This window comes from Crocodylus porosus, unplaced genomic scaffold (assembly GCF_001723895.1).
Source record: "Crocodylus porosus isolate Cpor-Errol unplaced genomic scaffold, CroPor_comp1, whole genome shotgun sequence".
Classification (NCBI taxonomy): domain Eukaryota; kingdom Metazoa; phylum Chordata; order Crocodylia; family Crocodylidae; genus Crocodylus; species Crocodylus porosus.
The window spans coordinates 38,274,620-38,295,791 of record NW_017728907.1 but is presented as its reverse complement, the minus strand read 5'-3'; the positions used below and the strand labels follow the sequence as shown (position 1 = coordinate 38,295,791).

At 43.0% G+C, this 21,172-nt stretch overlaps 1 protein-coding gene across 3 annotated transcripts in view; it reads right to left on the bottom strand.

The window, feature by feature from the left end:
- Positions 1–11,158: 11,158 nt before the first annotated feature.
- MCOLN2 (mucolipin 2) overlaps positions 11,159–21,172 on the bottom strand; it is a 35,046-nt gene continuing 25,032 nt past the window's right edge. For all 3 annotated transcript variants that reach the window (XM_019531171.1, XM_019531174.1, XM_019531172.1), the window contains 5 exons: positions 20,973–21,074; positions 20,742–20,864; positions 17,460–17,666; positions 15,937–16,055; positions 11,159–11,984 (listed from right to left, as the gene is read on the bottom strand). In XM_019531171.1, the coding sequence (XP_019386716.1) occupies positions 11,939–11,984; positions 15,937–16,055; positions 17,460–17,666; positions 20,742–20,864; positions 20,973–21,074 (597 nt within the window). In that variant the 3' untranslated portion in view covers positions 11,159–11,938. The remainder of the gene's footprint in view (positions 11,985–15,936; positions 16,056–17,459; positions 17,667–20,741; positions 20,865–20,972; positions 21,075–21,172) is intronic.

Sequence of the window (21,172 nt, the reverse complement as noted above, 5' to 3'; positions counted from 1 at the left end):
TTTTTTTCCTACTGTTGATCTAAGAACAGATAGCTTTTGAGTGTGGGACTGTGACTTGAATTCCATGTTGCCCAGACCCTTTTAGATTAATGCAATAAGATTCAAGACAAAGTTCAGCCCTCAAAAACAGCTGCAGTTCCAGCAAAGTTAAAAATTTGGTCTAAAAGACCTGAATTGGTTCCACCCCGGGAAGGTATCTACGAAGTACTGAGCAATGCTATAGAAGACCTTTAACCTGGAATAGGTTATTTGGAGTGGGCTCTTCCAAAGCCTGAGGATTTTCCTTGTGGCACTGCAGTGAAGTCACTCCTTGAATAGCTTGTCCCCCTGGCACAGGGGGGCAGAGGGCCAAGGGCCAACAGAGGCAAAGGGCCAAGATTCGTATTTACTCTCATCCACAAACCCAATGCAGACTGAAACTGTCACTCACCTCCTTTCCAATGCCACTGTGTACTATACCCAATTACTTCTGATAAAACAATGCTATACTAAGTTTAGAACTGTGTTCCACTTCTATTTAATCCTGGCATGTGCCTGTCTTTTCCAGTAAACTTTACCTCCCTTAAGCATGCAAGCATTGGACTTCTCCCTTTGCTCAGATCTCAGTCAGTACCTCATAGGAAAGACACCACAGGCACAGATGGTGTCCTTCAGATTTGCTTAAGACTGAAAGGTTTCCTATTCCTCCCTGGCTTGCACTGCAGCTATTCCTCTTGTCCACCTAGAGAAAATCAAACAGGAGGTTATAGCACAAGTCAGGAGTTCTACAGAGTCCAGGTGAACTTGCAGAATTACTGACGAGTGGCTTCAGAACACCAACCCTGATAGATACCAGAGCCAAAATCATCCCTTATATACAAGATTTCACAGAAATTCCTCATTTTGTCCTAGATTTTACAACTATGTTTTATAGAAAAAAAAATAATCTCAGGGTTGCATTTAACCATAATATCCGTTTAAATCTGTTCTCCAGAAAAATGGCAATTTTTCCTGCCATCATTAACACTGACCATATTACACTGGGATTCAAAGTCCAAATTGGCCAACTCCCCTCATGTCAACTGACATTTGCCTCAGGAAAGCCCCCAGGACTAATCTTTTGAGGATGGAAGAAAGAACACAACTCCTGCTTTTGAAAATTTCCTTGGAACTGCCATTTATATCAGTGGGACTGAGTTTGCATGAAAGAGGCCAACATCTGTCTTTTGATGGGCTGTGCCATTGTCCATCTGCCCAGACAACAGTGTCAGTGAAGGGGGAAACCCCACCCCCCCAAAACATTATTGAAGCAGTTCAAGGATACTGTCTACATAGCCTTATTAACCACAATGATTAGAAGCAGCAAGTTATGTATTATTTCTCCTGGGATTAAATGAACACTGCAGGCAAACCCAGCCCAATAAAGCCTGTGTGTGGTGCTGTGCAGTTCTCATTTTCACAGCATGCTGCCCAAACACAGATGATGAGCTGGATTCAATTTTGCACTGAGAACCTGTGGTCCCTCATCATCATTTAAGAATGGAGATAGCCCATTTGTAGCACTATCTTGAATGCAGATAAGGCTGCCTTATAACTAGGTATTTTTCAAAAGGTCCTACTAAATGGCTGTTGCTCAGGGAGTTCATTCAGGCACAGCTATATTGGGAGGGGCAGAGGGAAGGCCCCTTGTTACAACTTTGCACCTATACTTGCAATTATAAAATGTGTAGCTATTAAAGAAGTCAACTGGAAGCTTCAGAGTCTCCTTCAGCCAATTGTTTAGAATTCTAAAAAATACTGACTTCATTAACACAACACGACATGTCCAGCAGTTTAGAAAAAGAGAAGTGGCTTGACCAGTGCACCTCCCTGTAGGGAATGCATAAGGAAGTAGATTTCTCTCTGACCGCGTTTTTCTGTGGCATTTGCTATTGTATATGTGCAGCAGAGGCTAAAGTGATTTGAACAGCGTAGGTGAAAATGACACTTCAGCAGGCAGTTTTCAGCAGCAGGTAATACTCAGAATATTTTTGCTTCAGTAAGGAGGCAGCGCTGCCCACTTGGCAAATGCTGCCCTAGTTGTGAAGTGTAAGCTAGTGGCTGAACCTCAGGAGGTTTCAGAACTGCTGCCCAGTAAGAGATCCAGGTACAGGGGGAAAGGAGTGGGGTCTTGCCTTCCTACACCCCCAACTTTGGCTGTGCTGCACCTATGCAGTGAGCTCTGAGCTAACTACCTGAGCTCACCACCTGCTCAGGGCAGGGTCTGGCCAGAACCTCTGCTTTCAGGTGGAGGATGCTGCTACTGTTCACCCTCCCCCCAGATTCAGCCACAGGAGAAAGCAAAGGATGAGTAGCAGTGGCAGCAGCAGCAGCAGCACTCTCCTGCTGGGCTCTAAAACTGCGCAAAAACAGAGGCTGCGGCCAGACATCACAGCAAGAGCTCATATATGTGGGACAGGCAAGGGGGTGTGTGACCATGTCACTACAACCCCTCTGGATCCACCCCTGTTGCTGCTGTCAACCTCTCAGGCTTAAGAGACTTTTGATACAAATATTTCCAGAGTGGAATAAGTCATTGTAGGACCTGACCTGTAAATGATCCTTGCCACAATATGTTATAGGGGCCATCTGGGAGTGATCACTAATGAAACCAAGATATAAAACCACTGGGCTGTTCCTAGGTTGGTGACAATGAATCAGGCCAAGAAACTTAACAGATACACAGTAAGAAAATGCTGCAGACAGAAGAAACTGCTTTACAGTGTGAGACTGAGCTCAATCTGTCCGGTTTATCAAAAAAGGAAATTGAGAGGTGACTTGATTATAGCATATAATTACTTCTTTGGGAAAAGGAAAATTACTAACAGGATTTAAACTGCAGAGAAAAGTAAAACAAAAACCTACAGGCTGAAAGGATGAAGCCAGACAAATTCAACATTTAGCTCTTGAACACAGGAACCGGCTAACAGGAGAAATGGTGAGTTCTTAATCTCTTGATGTCTTCAAATCAAGCTTTGAAGCCTTTACAGAAAATATGCTTTAATGAAACACAGGTCTGATTTAGTAAAAGGGCAAACACATGAAACTCAGTTGTTTGTGATACACAAGATGTCAGACTAGAGAGGATGTAATGGTCTCTTCTAGCCTCGCATTTTAAACCCTCTAGCCTGTTCTCCCATCAAGGTCTTAGTTCTGCATTATAATCCATATCAGTGTATTGCTGAGTCTATTATTATATTTATAAAGTGTGAACCAAGCCTTCATGCAGCATAGATTATGATTCATAACAGTATTATGGTGCTTCTGTTGTTACTAATTATTTCTGAAGCATTCTGGAAAACTGAAGCACTCCCCACTGAGCTGAAGAAAGGAGAAAAAAAGTGATCCTGGCAATCATCAGCTGATAAACGTCAATATTCAGGGAAAATATATAAATAAAGTCCATGAGTTTTAGAGAGCAAGGGAAAGACAAGAAGTAAATCACCCAGATTAAGCAGCATGAAGAAAAATGGACACGTACCTTTGTCCTGTTCCTACAGACAGATGTTGGGTCATAGTCCCAAAAACCTTAGAATCCAAATAAATTCCACTCCTTTTTGGTAACTGTTTTAATGCCAACTCGCTTGTCTTTACAAAATTATTTCAGTAAAAGGACTAAATAAGAAACAGGGACTGCAAGTCAGAAAAGGCTGGGCACTTGCTAATTGAATATGTAAAATACACATAATTGAATATGTAAAATCCAAAAAAACCTCAGATTGGACACCTAACAGTGGATGAAATTCAAACCTTGTTCGCTACATTGACTGCTTCAGAGAAAGAATGAACAATGAAATACTCAACAACAAACACACAATCTCTCCCTCTCAGAAAGAAGGGCCATAGACTCTCTAAGATCCCACCACCAAATCATAATAAAACCAGCAGATAAAGGAGGAGCTATAGTTATCCTCAACCGTGAAAGCTACATAGAAGAAGCCAACAGACAAGTCTTTGCCACTACCTACTATAAAAAACTAGAGGAGGATTTTACTCCTCTTTTTTCCTCAAAACCACCATCACATCATTTCCACCAGAACTACAAGAAAAACTTCAGACCCTGATCCCTCCACTACCCAATCCATGGACTTTTTACCTGCTCCCTAAAATCCACAAACAAGGAAACCCTGGCAGATCTATCATTTCTAACCATGGAACCCTAACAGAAGAAATATCAGGTTTCATCAAATCCATCTTAAAACTGCTCATCACCCAAAGACTGAGTTTCATCCAAGACACAACTGACTTCCTGCAAAAACTCAAAAATATAGACCACCTTCCCAGCAATACCCTCCTTAGCCACCATGCACTAGCTTATACACCAACATCCCACACCAAGATGGCATCCAAGCCTGCTCACATATTTACAAGAACGAGATTACAACTCAGAGGATAGACCTCAGGATATCACTATCCTCACACACAACAACTTCAGTTTCAACAACCAACACTTCCTCCAGACCATGGGCACAGCTATAGGCATCCAAATGGCCCCACACTATGCCAAACGTTTTATGGCCCACCTAGAAGACTTCCTCAAGACTGCACCATCAAATCCTTTCTATACTTGAGATACATAGATGACACCTTCATCATTTGGACAAAAAAACCTGCAGTATCTGATTGATTTCCACGACAAATTCAACAATCAGTATCCCTCCATCAGACTATCACTTGAATACTCTAACACCAGCATTTCCTTTTTGGACACCATGATCAATATCCAAGATGGCAAAAATTCAAACCACCATATATAAGAAACCTACAGACCAACACAATATCTACACAGAACCAGCAATCATCCTGAACACACCAAGAAAGCTGTAATTTACAGCCAAGCTGTCTGATACCACCAAATATGCAGCGAGGAGATACCCATGATTGCCACCTCACAAATATCAAAAAAGCCTTCAGCCAACAAGAACACTCCTCCAGAGAGATGGGTCACACTTTTGAAAGAGCTGCCCAGATACCACGTGAAGCTCTGCTGCAGTACAAAAAGAAAATCCCCACAAATCATACACAATTAGTTATGACATGTCACCCTTCCCTGGAACCTACATGGAAAATCGTCAAACTACAACCCATACTAGAAGAAGACCCCATTCTTAAAGAGATCTTTCCAGAACCACCCATCCTAGACTTTAAACAAGCACCAAACCACACTAACCTCTTCACCAGAAGCAAACTCCCTATGACCCAAACCACACCTAATGGATCCAGACCATGATAAGACAAGAAATGCAAAACCTGCCAACACATCTTCCCCCCTCCCTCCACTATAACTACACCCCACAACAGAACCATCACCATTCCTGGATCTTACACCTGCACCTCCAGAAATGTTATACATCTCATCCAGTGCACAAACGCCCTGACAGAAAATATGTAGGAGAAACCAAACAACAACTGTGCACCAGAATGAACACACACTGAAAATCTATCAAAGAATCCCCAACTACCTGTGGGGGCACACCTCTCACAGGTCAATCACTCCCTCTCCCATCTCTCAGTTCTAATCTTCAAAGGGAATTTACAAAACCTTTCTTAGACAAGCCTATGAACTTCACTTCATAAATCTACTGGATACAAAAAATCATGGACTCAATATAGACATTGGATTTATGACACATTGCAACCTGCCTGACATCTGATTCACCAGGTACCTGCCTGGCCTGACCTCTTACAGTCTTCCTTCCCCCCACCTTTTCTCCCCTCCCCTCCCCTACTTTTCTGTCCTTTTGTCTCCTTGATTTCCAACAATTTCCTTTTTCACCGTTAGCCTCTTTTTTACCTGGTATTATTACCACTGTAGTGTTTCCCTTTGGCCTCATTTTCCCCTGCTTTCCTCCCCACTTTACCTTTTGTTTGTCTAATTTCTACCTTTTTTTATTTTCACTGGCATCCTGTCACATTTTTAGCTTCTCTCACTCCTGTTTTCCTGATCTCCTACTTTCACTGACAGCCTCTTTTCTACCTTGTATTCTATCACTGCAATCAATGTCTCCCTTTGGCTTCCCCTCCCCCCCCACCTTCCTTACCTGCTTTACCTTTTGTTTTTCTAATTTACATTTTCACTGACATCCTGCCACTCTTTTAGCTTCTCTCTTTCCTTGAAGTCTCAGACCACCAGACACTCCCTATGCCTGAAGAAGGGTGACTGTGCCCAAAAGCTTGCTCAGAACTTTTTTCCAACTACTCAGTCTAATTAAAGATATCACATCTGCTCAAAGAGCCTTGCCTGCCTAAAATACACATTAAAGTTTACTTGAAAACTGATGACTGTATAGCCTACCCTGCTGCAGGGCAACCACGAAAGCCTGAAAACTACTTTTGTGTATATGACAGTTTACACATAAGCAAGGACAATCTGTGTATTTTTTTCATCTTCTGCCAAGCTAGTACAGGACCTGGATATCAGTGCACATATAGAATACTAGAGCATGCTGTCATGGGCCCCAGTGTTTCGTTTCTCTCCCTGAGATTTGTAGATGAACAATCACGATTACACTCCTTCTAAAGGGCAGACCCTATGCATTACTCTATTGCGCTAACATTTCATGGTATGGATTCCCACCCCACAAAGAATATCCCACCTTTTGCCAATGTTGCTTTGTGCCACACCCTGACCAACTTATCCATGGTTGTTTATTCCCAGAAGCACACTTAAAATACCCAATAATGCTAAACCACATCACTAAAATGTCCAGTGAAAGCTCTTACTAAACCAACAAGTTAGAAAAAGGATCATTGTTCTTAGTTGCACTTTATCTTGCAAGTTCCCAGACAGATATAGTTACCACCTTATCCCACCACCCTTAATTGTCCAAGAATCGTGCCCCACCATTATCTACTTCTCAGCCATTCCTGCTGTTACTTGCAGGCTGGCACCATCACTAGATTTGATGAAATTGTCCCTCAGAAACAATGGAGAACAAGGTCTTGGCTGTAAAGGAAAAAAAAAAATCCTAATATAATTCAAAAGTATGAATTTAAACAGACATTGTTAACAGAGGAAGGCTTGCTTCTGTCAACTTAGTCATTCCCACATACAAGGAACAGTCAGAAAGTAATGTCTGTTAATTTCAGTATCTTAAATCAGCCACAGACATGGAGGATTATTTTTTCTTACTGAATTCTTACCGAAAGAAAGCACAGTAAACTTTTAGAGATCTCTGTTAATGCCCTGAAACACTGCATGAAAAAAGCCCAAGAGACATGCCTGAGTGGCTGCTTCTGCATTACAATATTAGGCCACACATCAGCTTGCACACCAGAGGTATGGACTGTATTGTCCCAAACTCTGCATCTTGGAGGATGAAGAGCTGACTCTGAGAGCCCTGTGGGTGCAGTCCAGCAGAGGAGCTGACAGTGTTGCACCTTGCAAGCATTTGTATTTTCAAGTCCTCTCCCTTCAAGCCCTCTATGTAGTTCCTTTCCAAACAGAAATCTGATGCTCAGCATCCACAGACAAGGCAGCTCAGAGGAACATCCAGCCAGGGGTGCTATCACCACAGAATTCTTCTGGGTATGAGAAGAGTTGGATGTGCAAGCCAGCGCAGCGTTTCCCAATCTTCTTTGCAGAGTGAAGTGTAAAGTTAAGATGCATTAATTTCTTGTCTTCCATTTCCAAGAGTGGGTTTGCTACACAATGTCTGACAATTGAGACTTGGGATGAGACTATCATAACATCTCCAATCTCTTTATTTTTTGGCAAAAAAAGTAGATTCATTCTAGGGAGGGCTCGAGTTCTCAGATGAATAAGCCTGGTGCAACTCCACTAATATCCAGGGAGCCAATCCCAGAGCTCTGTAATGTAATGAAGCACAGTTTTATGCTGTCTTTCCTTATAAAGCGCTCCTTAAAGTTGTTATTACTCAAGAAGGAAGAAAACCTATTTTGCATTTTTTTCCCTGACTATCTACATTAGTGGTCTATCTAATTCACCTCACATCTTTGCTTCAGTACTACCTGGCTTACCCGAATACAGGTAGCCAGCCCCCTGGTCAGGGCAAAATTGTTATAATTATGGTAGGTATCTCAGCTACCCAAACGCTAGAACTACTGTGGTCAGCAGTTTGTAGTAAACCTACCTATATTAGAAGACACATACAAAGCCCTTTAAGTTTAGTCTGAACCCTCCTGGTGCCAGTTAGTTATGAATTAACTGCTAAAAGATTTCCTCTTAATTACCAGATCATGTAATGGCTCTCTAGCCCATTGTCAAGTTCACTGATTTAGGATTTAGGACTACAAGGACCCCAAGTCTTAGGTATCTTGCATCCATCTTTTAAATTAGTGGTTTTCAACCTTTTTTCATTTGCAGACCCTTAAAAATTTTCAGATGGTGATTTGGACCCCCATTTGAAATTTTCAATGGAGGTGCAGACCCCTTTGAATTGTAAGTGTGGGTATTCACATATTTTTGATTGATCATAATCCTCTTTCATGGACCCCTTAGACAGTAATAGTAATAGAACAGGTTTCGTCATTAGGCAATGGATACCTGTTCAGACTAATCAAGGTTTGTGAAAAACAATCTATCCTTTGCAAGAACAGCTCTTCATTGGATCATAGAGAAGTAGGGCTCAAAGGGACCTCACAAGGCCACATAGTCCCTCTCCCTGCTCAAGGCCAGATCATTCCTGACTAAACTATCCTAGCCAAGCATCTACCTACCCTGCTTTTGAAAACTTCCAAGGATGGAGATTCCATAATTTCTCTTAGTAGTCTATTCCAATGCTTGATCACCCTCATAGTCAGAAAGTTCCTCCTAATCCCCACACTAAATTTCCCCTCCTACAGCTATTGCTCTTCTTTCTGACTCCTACAGACACAGAGAAAAGCCATCTTCATCATCTTTATAACTATAGTATTATAATTATATTATATTAATTAAATTATCTGGCTGGAGATCCCCACCCACGGTCTTCTCTTCTCCAGCCTGAATAACCCTAGCTCCTTCAGCCTCCCTCATAAATCTTGCTTCTCAGGATACCAGTCATTTTTGTTGCTCTCCACCGGACTCTTCCCAATCTGTCTCCATTCTTCTTGCAGCATGGGGTCCTAAACTAGAAACAGTATACCAGGTGAGGCCTCACTAGTGATGTACAGAGTGGAAGAACCACTTTCCTTGAATTGCAAGTGACATTCCTGTTGATGCAACCCAGTGTGGTTTTGGCCTTCTGCAACAAGAACACCCTTTTGGCTCATATTCAGTTGATGGTCTACAGTAACCCCCCAGCTCCTTCTGTGCAGTACTTCACCATAAGCAGCAGAAGGCTGGGGCTAACAGGGCTTAGCCCTCAGACACAGGCAGCAGTGGCAGTGCAGAGCACCACAGGGCAGCCTGGGCTCGGGCTCAGGGAGGCTGCAGCAGCATGGGGAGGGGCACACACAGACACAGAGAAGCAGCCAGAGCCTGCAGGTGGTCAGGAACTCAGCCTGGACAGGCCATGTGTGGAGCAGTGCACGACAAGTAAATGTGGGGAAGGGAAGCAACACAGGGGAGGAAGGGGAATTGGGGGGGCCAGGGGGGCACAGATCATGGCCTCCACAGTGAGGGAGGGAGTGGGGCAAAGGAAGGGGAAGGAGCTGGGGTGAATTGAGTCCTGGATGGATAGTGAGAAGGTTGGAGTCTGGGCAGCCCATCCAGGGCTGTGGGGGGCAGGCTCCCGCTGCTGGCATGGGGGGCATGTGCCCCCCCAGATCTGCGTGCAGTGGAGATGGGCTGCTGCTTTGAGCTGGGCTCTGTGCCCCGCTGCTGGTGATCTGGCAGCCGTAAAATGCCATATGCCTCCTGCACGCTGGCTGCACCGCGTCCCCTGCCCACCCAGCGGTGGGAGGCCCATGGCATAGTGGGGCACAGAGCCCAGCCCTCTGTGGCAGCCTGCCTCCAACCTAAACAGATCTGGAGGGCATGTGCCTCCATACCTACCCCAGGAGTGTGTGCAATGGCTGGAGGCTCCACCCCCATCATGCCCCTGGATGAGCTGCCTGGACTCTGACCCTCCCATGACCTGCCTTGGGGCCCCATTCACCTTAACCCCTGCCCCACTCCCTCCCTCACTGAGGGGGCCTTGATCTGCCCCCTCCCACCCCTTTCCTCCTCTGCACCCCTTCCTGTCCACAGATTTACCTGCTGGGTGATACCTGTGTGCATCTGTCCATCTGTCTGTCTGTGTGTGTCTATGTGTATGCGTCCATGTCTCTGCATGTGTGTATCTGTGGGTGTAGAAGTATCTTTTAAGTTTAAAGTTTTACTCAGTCCCCCCAAGTAATATTTTCTCCCTGCATCTATGCCTTCAGCCTAACGCAGGAGTGGGCAAAATGGTAGATCCACCCAGCAGCCAGGCTCCATTTCCCAGCAGCCCCTGCCCACGTCACTGCAGCTGGTTTCCATGGAGAGCCCATGAGCAGCAGGGTAGTGCAGGGCTGGGGTTTCCATGGAGCCCAGTCCCAGCAGTGCTGGCAGGGTGCACAGCTGGCCGGGGAGCTGCTCTGGGGCCAGGGCTGGGATCTTGCAGTGGTGACATGACGGTCCAGAGCTGGGGCACAGCCGTGATCCACTGCCTACATGCTCCTGCCCAGGATGTGCGGGCAGCAAATTTCAGCTCTGGATTGGCTCCAGACCATGCTGTCACCACCACAGGATCCCAGCCCCAGAGCAGCTCCCCACCCAGCCATGTATCCTGCCAACACTGCTGGGGCTGGTCTTCATGGAAACCCTGGCCCCATGCTGTCACGGTTCTGCCGCTCATGGGGTCTCCAAGCAAACTGGCCACAATGATGTGGGGAAGGGCTGTTGGAGTCCACCATGGGCCTGATCCAGCCCAAAAGCCAACTTTGGCTACCCCTGGCCTAACCACTCATTCTCCAGTCTGCATTTGTGCTTGTAATCATTCCCTGCCCAAGTGTAGGACCTCGCACTTGTCATTCTTGAATCTCATTTAACTGATTGTGGACTATTTCTCTGGTCTATTCAGGTCAGTCTGGATCCTAGCTTTACTCTCCAAAGTATGTGCAATTCTACCCAACTTGGTGTCATCTGCAAATTTGTTAATTGTGCACTCAATCCTACCATTTATAAAGATATTAAACAACATCTGATACTTGCTGTGAAAAAGGTTCCAACCACACAATATCAAGTGTAGATTAATTTATCTATGATTATGTTGATAGTAAAGTGCCGAAATTAATACATTATCTGCAAATCATCCACACGAAAAAATTAGGGAATAGTGGAGGAAGCCTCGAGCCAGAAACAAAGTAGACAAATAGCTCTGTTTTCTAGAAGAGAAGAGTAAGTAATCTATATATAGTTTAACAGTTAAAAAAAAAAAATTAACACACAAGAGCAAGAACATCAATTATTTTGTACTTTTGTGCAAGTCTGCATATTACATAAATTTATTTCAATGCACCAAATCTTTTTTGTGGTAAACAAATTATAAGTCTTATGTCTGAATACATTCATTCACATGAATGAGCCATACATTTCCCTTCTGAGAATTGCAATATTTTACATTGTCCTTAAAAACAGGCAGATTAAGTCTTCAAATACTGTTCTACATTTTTTTTTAAGAAATAGATTATCAGTTTGCAGCCTGACCTTGACTGGTGTTGAGCAACCCAAGCTCCCACAGAGATTTCTCAGGGTTAAGCCTTCTCTATGGTTGTGGAACCCAGAGTGAGAGTAGCTGTCAGTGCTTTCTATTCCCCAGTAAAGGCAAGTCTTCAACTTCCACCATGGTCAGCCAGCTGACACCAGTGAGTAGCAGCTTTTTCTTCTCCCAACACTTTAAGTGTTTTAAGTCCGTTTACAAGGAAATGATGGATCTCTTGGCAATTTCGGGGAAAATTTTCTGCCAAAGTTGCCTCTCTTGCACACTCTTGAGCAGCAAGCTTCAGTAGCAGGTCATCAATTAATAAGTATCAAGCTGTCATCACTTTGTCGTCGTCTGTGACTAGGAAAAAAAACCACAATTCTTTATTCAATAAAAAAAGCAATATTAAATATTTAGGGGTGCCTAAATCTCTCTCAGGTGACTAAAAAGATTCTGCCCATCCTAAAAAACAAAAAACCCACAGGGTTGGAAGGAACCAAGGGATGCAGGATTTATTGTTTTTAAAACCACCCTCCACAGATGCTTAATGGGCGTCTTTCCAAAAACCTACAGCAAAGTGATTTATGAAGGTGGTTTATTATGCTCTCAGTGAAAGGAAATATGTTGGGCTATCCATTTGAAAGAGAACCCATTAAGTGATCATGAAATCAGGTAAATTCCAGTAATTTCTTGTGGCTATGAGCAATCTCTAACAAGAGAAATATTTTTTCCATCTGACAGGAAGACAGATATTCAAGACAACAATTTAAATAGAATTCTAACCCACATCACAGACAATAGATCCCCCAGTATTTGATGCATTTTCTGGGGCTCCCCTAGTCAAAAAAACCCTAGTTCAATAAAAATATAGTTTATCAGGGTACAATTTCCCAAGCCAAGCCACATTCTAACCTCCTAACCATGCCTAGGAGCAAAAGATACCCACCCTTGTTGCCCATTTTGTTCCATGATTCCCTGTTTTAATTCACCTCTCCCAGAAACTGCAGCCAACCAGTAGAATTGCACACAATTGGAACTGACATCTGACAGCAACCTAAAGCTCTCAGTCTCCTGCCTCTGGTGCTCTTTCTAGTGCCAGCTAAACCACAACTTCCTATAGCCAGGAAAGGAGAAAAGTATCCAAGTCTGCCTACAACCTAGACTAGTTTTGAAGCTGCAACTTGCTAACAGGCTCATGGAAACTCCTACCTTTGAAGCACCCAGAGAAATTACTAGGAGCCTGAGATGCCTCCCCTCCTCTCTTGCAAACCAGAGGTTTCTTTCATCCTTTCAAGGGTACATCAGGAGCAGAAAGCGTGGTTCACAAGAACTTCAGGTATAACACGGGTGGTTCTCTGTTGTTTGATAGTCTTTACGAACAGAATTTGTCATGCTAGTTTGAGTCAGGATGTCAAATTCTGCTCCTCTTCCCTCAGACTATGCATACAGCATAATAGAATCGCAGTACCACAACCACCAGGGCCTCTTTACAGCTGCTAATGTCAGCAGGCAACAACTCCGAGCATATTCCAAGTGGTCTGTCTAATGCTCTAATAGGAACTCAGCATGGCCTTGATGTCCACACTTTTCTTTTTTCCTTATAGGAACATCACCTTAAAGGGACATCCTGGGACATCAATTTTATAAGATTTCTCTATAGATATGTAGGGAAACCAGAGAACAAGGCAGCTTTTTTACCAGCCTCATAACCTCCAGAGGGGCAAGAACTACCCACCAGGGTTCTAATACAAGCCTTACTCACAGATGACTCACCCTGTGCAAGTTTGCTGATGACACCAAACTATGGGGGGAGGTAAACAAACTAGAGGGCAGGGAGCAAATCCAGGTGGATTTGGACAGGCTGGGGAAGCGGGCAGAACAGAATAGGATGCAGTTTAACAAGGGTAAGTGTCATGTGTTGCACCTAGGGAGGAAGAATCATCAACACTCTTATAAGCCTGGGAGGTAGCACTCCAAGTAGCACAACTGCAGAAAGGGATCCCGGAGTCATAGTAGACTCCAAAATGAACATGAGTCACCAGTGTGATGAAGTAATAAGTAAAGCTAACTGCACTCTTTCCTGCATAAGTTGGTGCATCACAAACAGGTCTAGGGAGGTGATACTTCCCCTCTATGCAACATTGGTCAGGCCACAGCTGGAGTATTGCATCCAGTTTTGGGTGCCACACTTCAAGAGGGATGTAGATAACTTGAAAAGGGTTCAGAGGAGGGCCACCCATCTGGTTAAAGGCCTACCAGAAAAACCCTATGAGGACCAGCAAGAGAAGGCTGAGAAGTGATCTTGTGGCCATCTATAAACTCACCAGGGGGGACAGCAGGAAATAGCGGATAAGTTTACCAGGGCACCCATCGGGGTAACTAGAAACAATGGCCACAAATGGAAGGAGATCAAATTTAGATCGGATATCAGGAAAAATTCTTTACGGTGAGGGTTGCTAAAATATGGAATATGCTTCCAAGGGAGGTGATGCTACCTCCTTCCTTGGAGGTATTTAAGAGATGATTGGACAAACACCTGGCTGGGGTCATCTGATCCCAGCACTCTTACCTGCCTGGAGCAGGGGGTCGGACTCGATGATCTAATAGGTCCCTTCCAACCCTGAAGTCTATGATGGGCATTGCCAGATAACTCAGGTGATGTTCCAGGGTCTCTAGAAAGGAGGTTACTGGAAATTATTTTCCCTTATCACGGCTTGCCTTGTTTTGCTTCAAAGTTTGCAATCTGTGGAGATGTCGCTTGTTTTACCCACCTGTGGTGCCACGCACTGCATATTCAGGAATTCCCCATGCTGCTACCTTGCAGCACAGGGGAATTTTTTGATCCTGGGAGATACTGGGGTCAAAAAAACCTACACAGAAAAAAAGCAGGGTGACACGTGGCAGCACCATGCACCACCAAAAACTGGAGCCTGGCTAGCCAGAGCCATGCTCCAGCTGGCAGCCAGGCTCCCAGGTAAGGCTGCTAGGGCCAGCAAAGTTGCTGGCCCCAGCCTCCCCTACCCCACCCAGGGTAACCTGCCACACACCAGAGCTTGTGTGACACAAGCATTCCCCAGGGACAAGCAGCAGCAGCACAAGTGGCCATCTACTTGTGCTGCTGCTACTTGGCCCTTGAGAACCAAACATCCACACGTCTGGACATGGCCATGATAGTCATATTTTGACCCTGGCAAGCACCAAATAGGTGACCCCAGCGGGTGAACATCCAGTCTTCTCTTAAAGACTTGCATGGTAGGTGAATGCACCACCTCTGGAGGAAAATTATTCCAGTCTGGACACCCTAACTATGAAGATGTTTTTCCTAGTATTAAGCCTGAAATGGTGTTCTAGGAGTTTGTGGCCATTACTCCTAGTTTTCTCCAAGGGCACCCTGGTGAACAGTTGTTCACCAAGCCCTTGATGTACTCCCATGATGTAGCGGTAAGCTGCTACCAACTCCCCTCTCAGCCTTCTCTTTTTTCAGGGTGAAGAGGCCCAAGTCCCTGAGCCTTACCTCCTACAGCTTGCCTTGCAAATCTCTGATCATACAGGTGGCTCTCCTCTGGACTCTCTCAAGTGTTTCCACATCCTTGTTGAAGTGCAGCGCCCAGAACTGGATGCAGTACTCCAGCTGCAGTCTCACTAATGCCAAGTAAAGCAGAAGAATCACTTCCTTGGTTTTACATGAGATGCATTGGTTGATACATGCCAGAGTATTGTTTGCCCTGTTGGCTACAGCATCCCACTGACAGCTCATGTCCATGCCATGGTCTTTCAGTCATGGTGCTAGTCAGTTTGGCACCACCAAGCCTGTAAGTATGTTCGGGATTGTTCATCCCCAGATGGAGCACTTTACGTTTCTCAATATTAAACTTCATCTGGTTCCGATCTGCCCAACTTGCCAGCCTGTCTAGGTCCGCCTGCATCTGCAGCCTATTTTCAAGTGTGACCACTGAAAGTTTCAGTTCTATGCACTTTTCTGACCTCACTAGTCTCTCCCAGTGCACTTACCAACACTGCTTACCTCTTACAGTATTTTTCACCTGTTTGTCTCAAAGCACATTACAAAAAAAAGTTGCAATTAAACACAAAATTGCCTCTTTCCCCTTCCCCTACCATGATTACATTTAAGGAAATAACTAGGCTGTCAAACACAGGAGAAAAAAGGGGTAGTATAACTCAGGAAGCTGACCATTCTATAGCTAGATTTCTGGGGTACCTGCAGCAGTGAAAAACTATACTGGCAACAGAACCAACTCTAAGGCGCTTAAAACTGTACAGTTCATAGAATCAATACGGCAACTGTACTGACCTTCCACAACAGCAGATGAAAGGTACAGAAGCCTGCAGTTCTTTTCCATACTCTATGCTACTGCATTCTTTTAGGAATTCATGAAGATCTGTCACTGGAAGGCCATTTTGTTGGTATTTCTGGAAAATAGAACACCTTAGAGTACATAAAAAATCATCCCCTGCAACAATGTTCTAAGCCTACCAGAATGGTGTTGAAATTAGTGCTGCAAACTACATTAATAGATGAAGCTGTCCCTACTGCTGAGAGCAGCACAGCTGGAGGAACAGAAGAAAAGCTATTTATATAAAAAAAAAAAAAAAAAAGAAAGAAATATGGTTCAGATATTCCCTTTTAAGCCTTTCTTGTATAGCTTCCTGGATACATTTATTTTTTTCTTTTTTTAAATAAGAGCAGGGTCTTTGCCCACTCCTACAAATTAGCAGTAAATATAGTAATTTATACATTGGGTTGTGATTTATTAAACAACACTAACTGCAACTTTCTGAATGCCTTGAAGCAGAAACCATGAGCAATGACTTAAGTTTTGTCAACACTTCTTCTAGATGATGTTATCTAAGATACTTCAACATACTGACATTCAACTAGTTCTCCTTTAAGTATTTTGAATCAAAGGAAATAAACAAGGTGAACCCTATGCCGCCTCAGTTTACCTGACCAACCAAGAAACTGTCAACCAATCATGTTTTGAAATGCTTGGAGAAAAAAAGCCTTTGGCTACCATACTTCATATACTTCCACTGCTTAGCTACTACTACCCTGTTGTATACCTGGCAGGAAGACACAGGGACAATAACCAGAGGCTGGTTTCTAAATAAAGCCTTCCAACTGGTCACCCAAATCACCAGGAAGCAAGTATGTAACAACAGATGGTACTACTAAATAAGGGAGATACCTTTAGAGAAAAAGAATGAAGGGAGCAATCTGGAGATAGGGGTGTTCTCTGACCCTGCGAGTGCTGTGGTCCTAGCTTGTTATTAATTAGCACAGGTAATACCATTCAGTGAGCAACTGATGGTTGCAGGATTCAGATCTGTGCTGTTAATCTATTTTAACTGATCTGTTTCTCTCCCTCTCTCCTTCTTCTCCACTAGTGTTGGTATATCCCGGGGACCAGCTTCAGCCAAATGTTTTGCTGCTACGCAAATCCTCTTAGACATCTAGTAAAAAATCCCCAGCTCCACAGAACAAGCATTTCAGATTTTAACCTTCCCCTTTTTCTCCCTCAAGCTATTGTTCTGACCCAGAAGTTAAACCCAGGCAAGAGTGGAAAGTGGGAGAGAGAAGGTGCATATTAAATTACTTTTTCATACCAGTCCCTGGATGAAAGAAATTCACTCTATTTGTCCCCCCACAGCCCATCCCACATATATTAAGCTCAAAGTTTTTGGTTATCCTCACTATGCATTAAAATCACTCAGCACCTCAGGAGCCCTTTCATTTGTTCAGCATTATGGTTTAACTAATGAGAGTAAATGTGGAATAATTAATTAGAAGAGAGAGTAACAGAGACAAAGATTTACCTTTATAGTGTCATAGGAATCTGTAATGAGTGCAATAAAAAGGCTGAGGATCATGTATATAAACAAACTAATGAAGGAATACAGATATAGTCGACTGAATAACCACACCAAGGTGCTCTTCTGTTGTATTTGAGCGAAAGTTGCAAACATGTCATCACCATTCACCAAAGAAAACAGACATTCAGCAACTGTGTTCAGGTCTTCAAACTAGGGGAAAAGAAAAAAAGAAGACAATCAAACATAAAATAGTGACAATGACTTCATTTCCCCTCTTTTTCCCAGGTTCTAAGGTTAATTAATGCAACCAGATGAGAGGGAGGAAAAGGAAGAGGGCCAAACATTTTTCCAAGCGTTTACTCAAAGCAAAATCACCCCAAAATCAAATCCATGACGGCATGATCATTTGGCTCAGAGGCAGACAGAATTCTTTTCTATGTGTGCTTGACATTTTACTTTAGTATTAGTGACAGCAAAATAACCCCTTGACACCCTGGCAGAAAATATAAACAAGTAGCCATCAAAACCTAGACAGCAGCTTTCATTAAGGTATTTTACACTGCTTATAAGGTGTAGTTCGTGCTTTTGTACACATAATGAGGAGATTAAAGGCATGGAGAGTTAGTGACTTAACACTGAGTTACTGGGAATAGAACCCAGGTCTTCTGACTCTAATTCCATCATCACTCTTTGGATGAAAGATTGAAAAATCTGTATTTAATAGCACATTGGTAGATCTGTTAGATTTCATGTGTTCTCTGTATTTCAAGCAGCACACAAATGGAGTCGCTACAGTTACTCAAACCTTTGCAAGGGGTGAGAGGCAGGAAATGGGGCAGAGGGTTTTCAGAAAAAGACACCAAGTTTTTTAATTGGTGGCATTTTAAAAATGCAATTGCAGAAACACAGGGCAACTCAATACCCATTTTCCAATTCATGCTCCAAACCTCAAACTCACTTTGAAACTCTGTTCTGTAAGAGAGAGTTGACAACTCTCATTATAAACAAAATTAAGCAATATTTAAACTAATTCATAGTAGAAGGTACTGTAAAGAAATCATTTGTTGATCCCACGGTTAAGTCATTCTGTGTAACAAGGTTCTAGACATAACAGCTATTAAAACTCAAAGACTTAAAAAGTTAACACATTGAGATTAAGTGACCAGTGTAAATTTACGGATAATGGGAGCATATTGTAACAGGAGCATCAGGACTGGTCTCGACCATGGCTCTAATGTTCTGCTCCAGGAGTGCCTTGTTTTTATTTTGATACATATTTGGCTCCACATGCTGTGACTGTACAAAATTTGGAGGAAAAAGTAAAGATTTTAAGAAAAAATGGGGGAGGGGAATTTTGGAGCAGGCTGAGTGATCTAATGCATAGCCACCTGAAACTACTTGTTCAAGCTTCTTACCTCTGAGATAGAAAAGCAGTTCAATGAACACCCAGGGAGAGAGACCTTCCTTGCTAGTTACGCTGCTCATTGGTAGCCCCTTCCCCATCACAACAGGGAATCTACCTCTTCGTTGGAGAAGGCTTCTCTGAAACCACAAGTTGGGGGAATAGGGGGGAAGACAGGAGTGGAAACACAAGAGCTCCCCATAGGGCTTAAATAAACCCAGTAGGAAAATGTGTGGGGAGTTTTGTGTTACTTCCAATCCCAAGTGTCAAGGCTTGTGGGTGATACAGAAAATTCGAGATAGTGAGGAAGGGCTATCACCAAACTTTATGCTTCTCCTCCTCCTCCTCCACCTTTACCACTTATTATCCTTCCTTCATTTAAAAAAACCCAAAAAGAAACCAACAACAAAAACACAATCCTTTACTACCTACTACTTCACATAATGCTGCACATCTTTCCACTGCACTATCCTGGAGACAAATCTCACTAGATTGCTACACAAGGTTTTATTCCTGGGAGTGTCAGATTGGTGGGACATTAAGCCAGGGACTCTTCCATTATCACATTCTGCACAAGACTTTCAGCGACACTGAAGATGAGCTTGGATGAGAATCAAGTCATGCCTTTTTCAGGCTGCAGTCAAAATTACAAACACATGGTAAACCAAGGTGCCTGCACTAGGCTGTTCTGTGCAGGACAATAGTGCCCTCTAGTGAGAGATGAAACAGTTGCTAGTGCATTACAAACCACAGTCTCTAAAGGTAAAAATTGATTTCCTTATCAATATGCCACGCTGAGCAAGACAGTTTTAAAAGATAACTAGTCAAGCATTTATTTACTACACTTTTACTCCTTATACAATTAAGATGCTCACTACTTGAAGATGTGGCGAGTCAGCGTCTCAGGGAAATGCTTGATCCGTATAGTTTACTGTGTGCAATCCTGCAATCTATTGTAGGTTTTCTGGGGAGATTTCTAAAAAGCTTTAGGCAGAATTCAGTCTGCATGTACTTTAGGTGATGGCACTAAGTGCCAAGGATAAGATTAATACACATTTTGTATTTGGTTTCTTAAAATTCTAAACATAGGGGCAAGACATTACAGGTTTGTGTTACAGCATTAAAATGTTACAGCATTAAAATGATTCTCTCTTTAAAATGATGCCAAACAATGAAAAACCAGTTAATATACTGCTTCTAGTGCACATCAGCAAGTACATGATTATGAATACTCAGAAACTAATTTATCTCCAACCAGTTGTTCTTTCCTTGTTAGAGCACTTTACACATCAAGCCAAGTAACTAGCTTTTGATATTTATTTAAACTGCAATTTTTATTTTGTGATGTAGCAAACAATGCTTGGAGATGTCCTGCATAAATGCTAAACTTACTGATTTTCCAAATCATATTTTAGGATCACGATCCTGCGTGCAAAAGTTTTTCCTACTACTCTTCTTAGGGTAAAAGCTACAAGCAATGAAAAACCCCCAAGATGACAAGTGGGGGCTAAAAGTGTCAGCATCCAGGTTGTACATACAGTATGGCATGGTTCAGCTCCAGTGCAACAATGAAAGGGGGGAGAATTTCAGGAAGTTCTGGTGCAGGTGCTATTGTGGTAGTATTTGAAGTGGCAGCAGGGAAGTTTATATACACGCATTGTGGATGCAGTAGTAATGGCTGCTTATTTAAGGCCAAGATACATTTTGCCGTAAAAAGCTTCAACTATTTAGTTACATGTTGAGAATACAGGGCTCCCTAACCAAGTTACATACATGAAGTAAAGACTATAATGAAGATTTGTATCTAAATATTTAATGAAGATTCCTTATTTCAGATATTTCTGCAGTTACTTCATTTTTAAGGTCTCCTAATATTTACATACCTTTTCGTGATAAGGCCCCAGTACAATCCAGCCACAGAAAGTATAACCAAGATAGATCATCCCAGCACAACAGCAAAACCTTAGCACTTTGGGTAGTGATGCCTGCATTGTTAAAATGAGCACCTGGAAAAGTGGGGTATAAGGGAAGAGATGATAAGAAGGACACATTAAAGGATATGGAAGTGAACAACAAATTTGTTTCAGCTGTTGAGCACCTAATTCCATACTTACATTGTATGTTTGGAAATATCCCAAGTATCTGATGACTCCAACCCAAACAAACAGAGTGGATGTTCCAAGTAAAATGCTGCAAACATCATAACTTGTGAGGTTCTGAAAAATGCAACACACCAATGAGTAACAAAACATATTGAGAGACACCTTTGCATGAAACAATACAGCTTTAAAATCCATATGGAAAGACTGGAAGA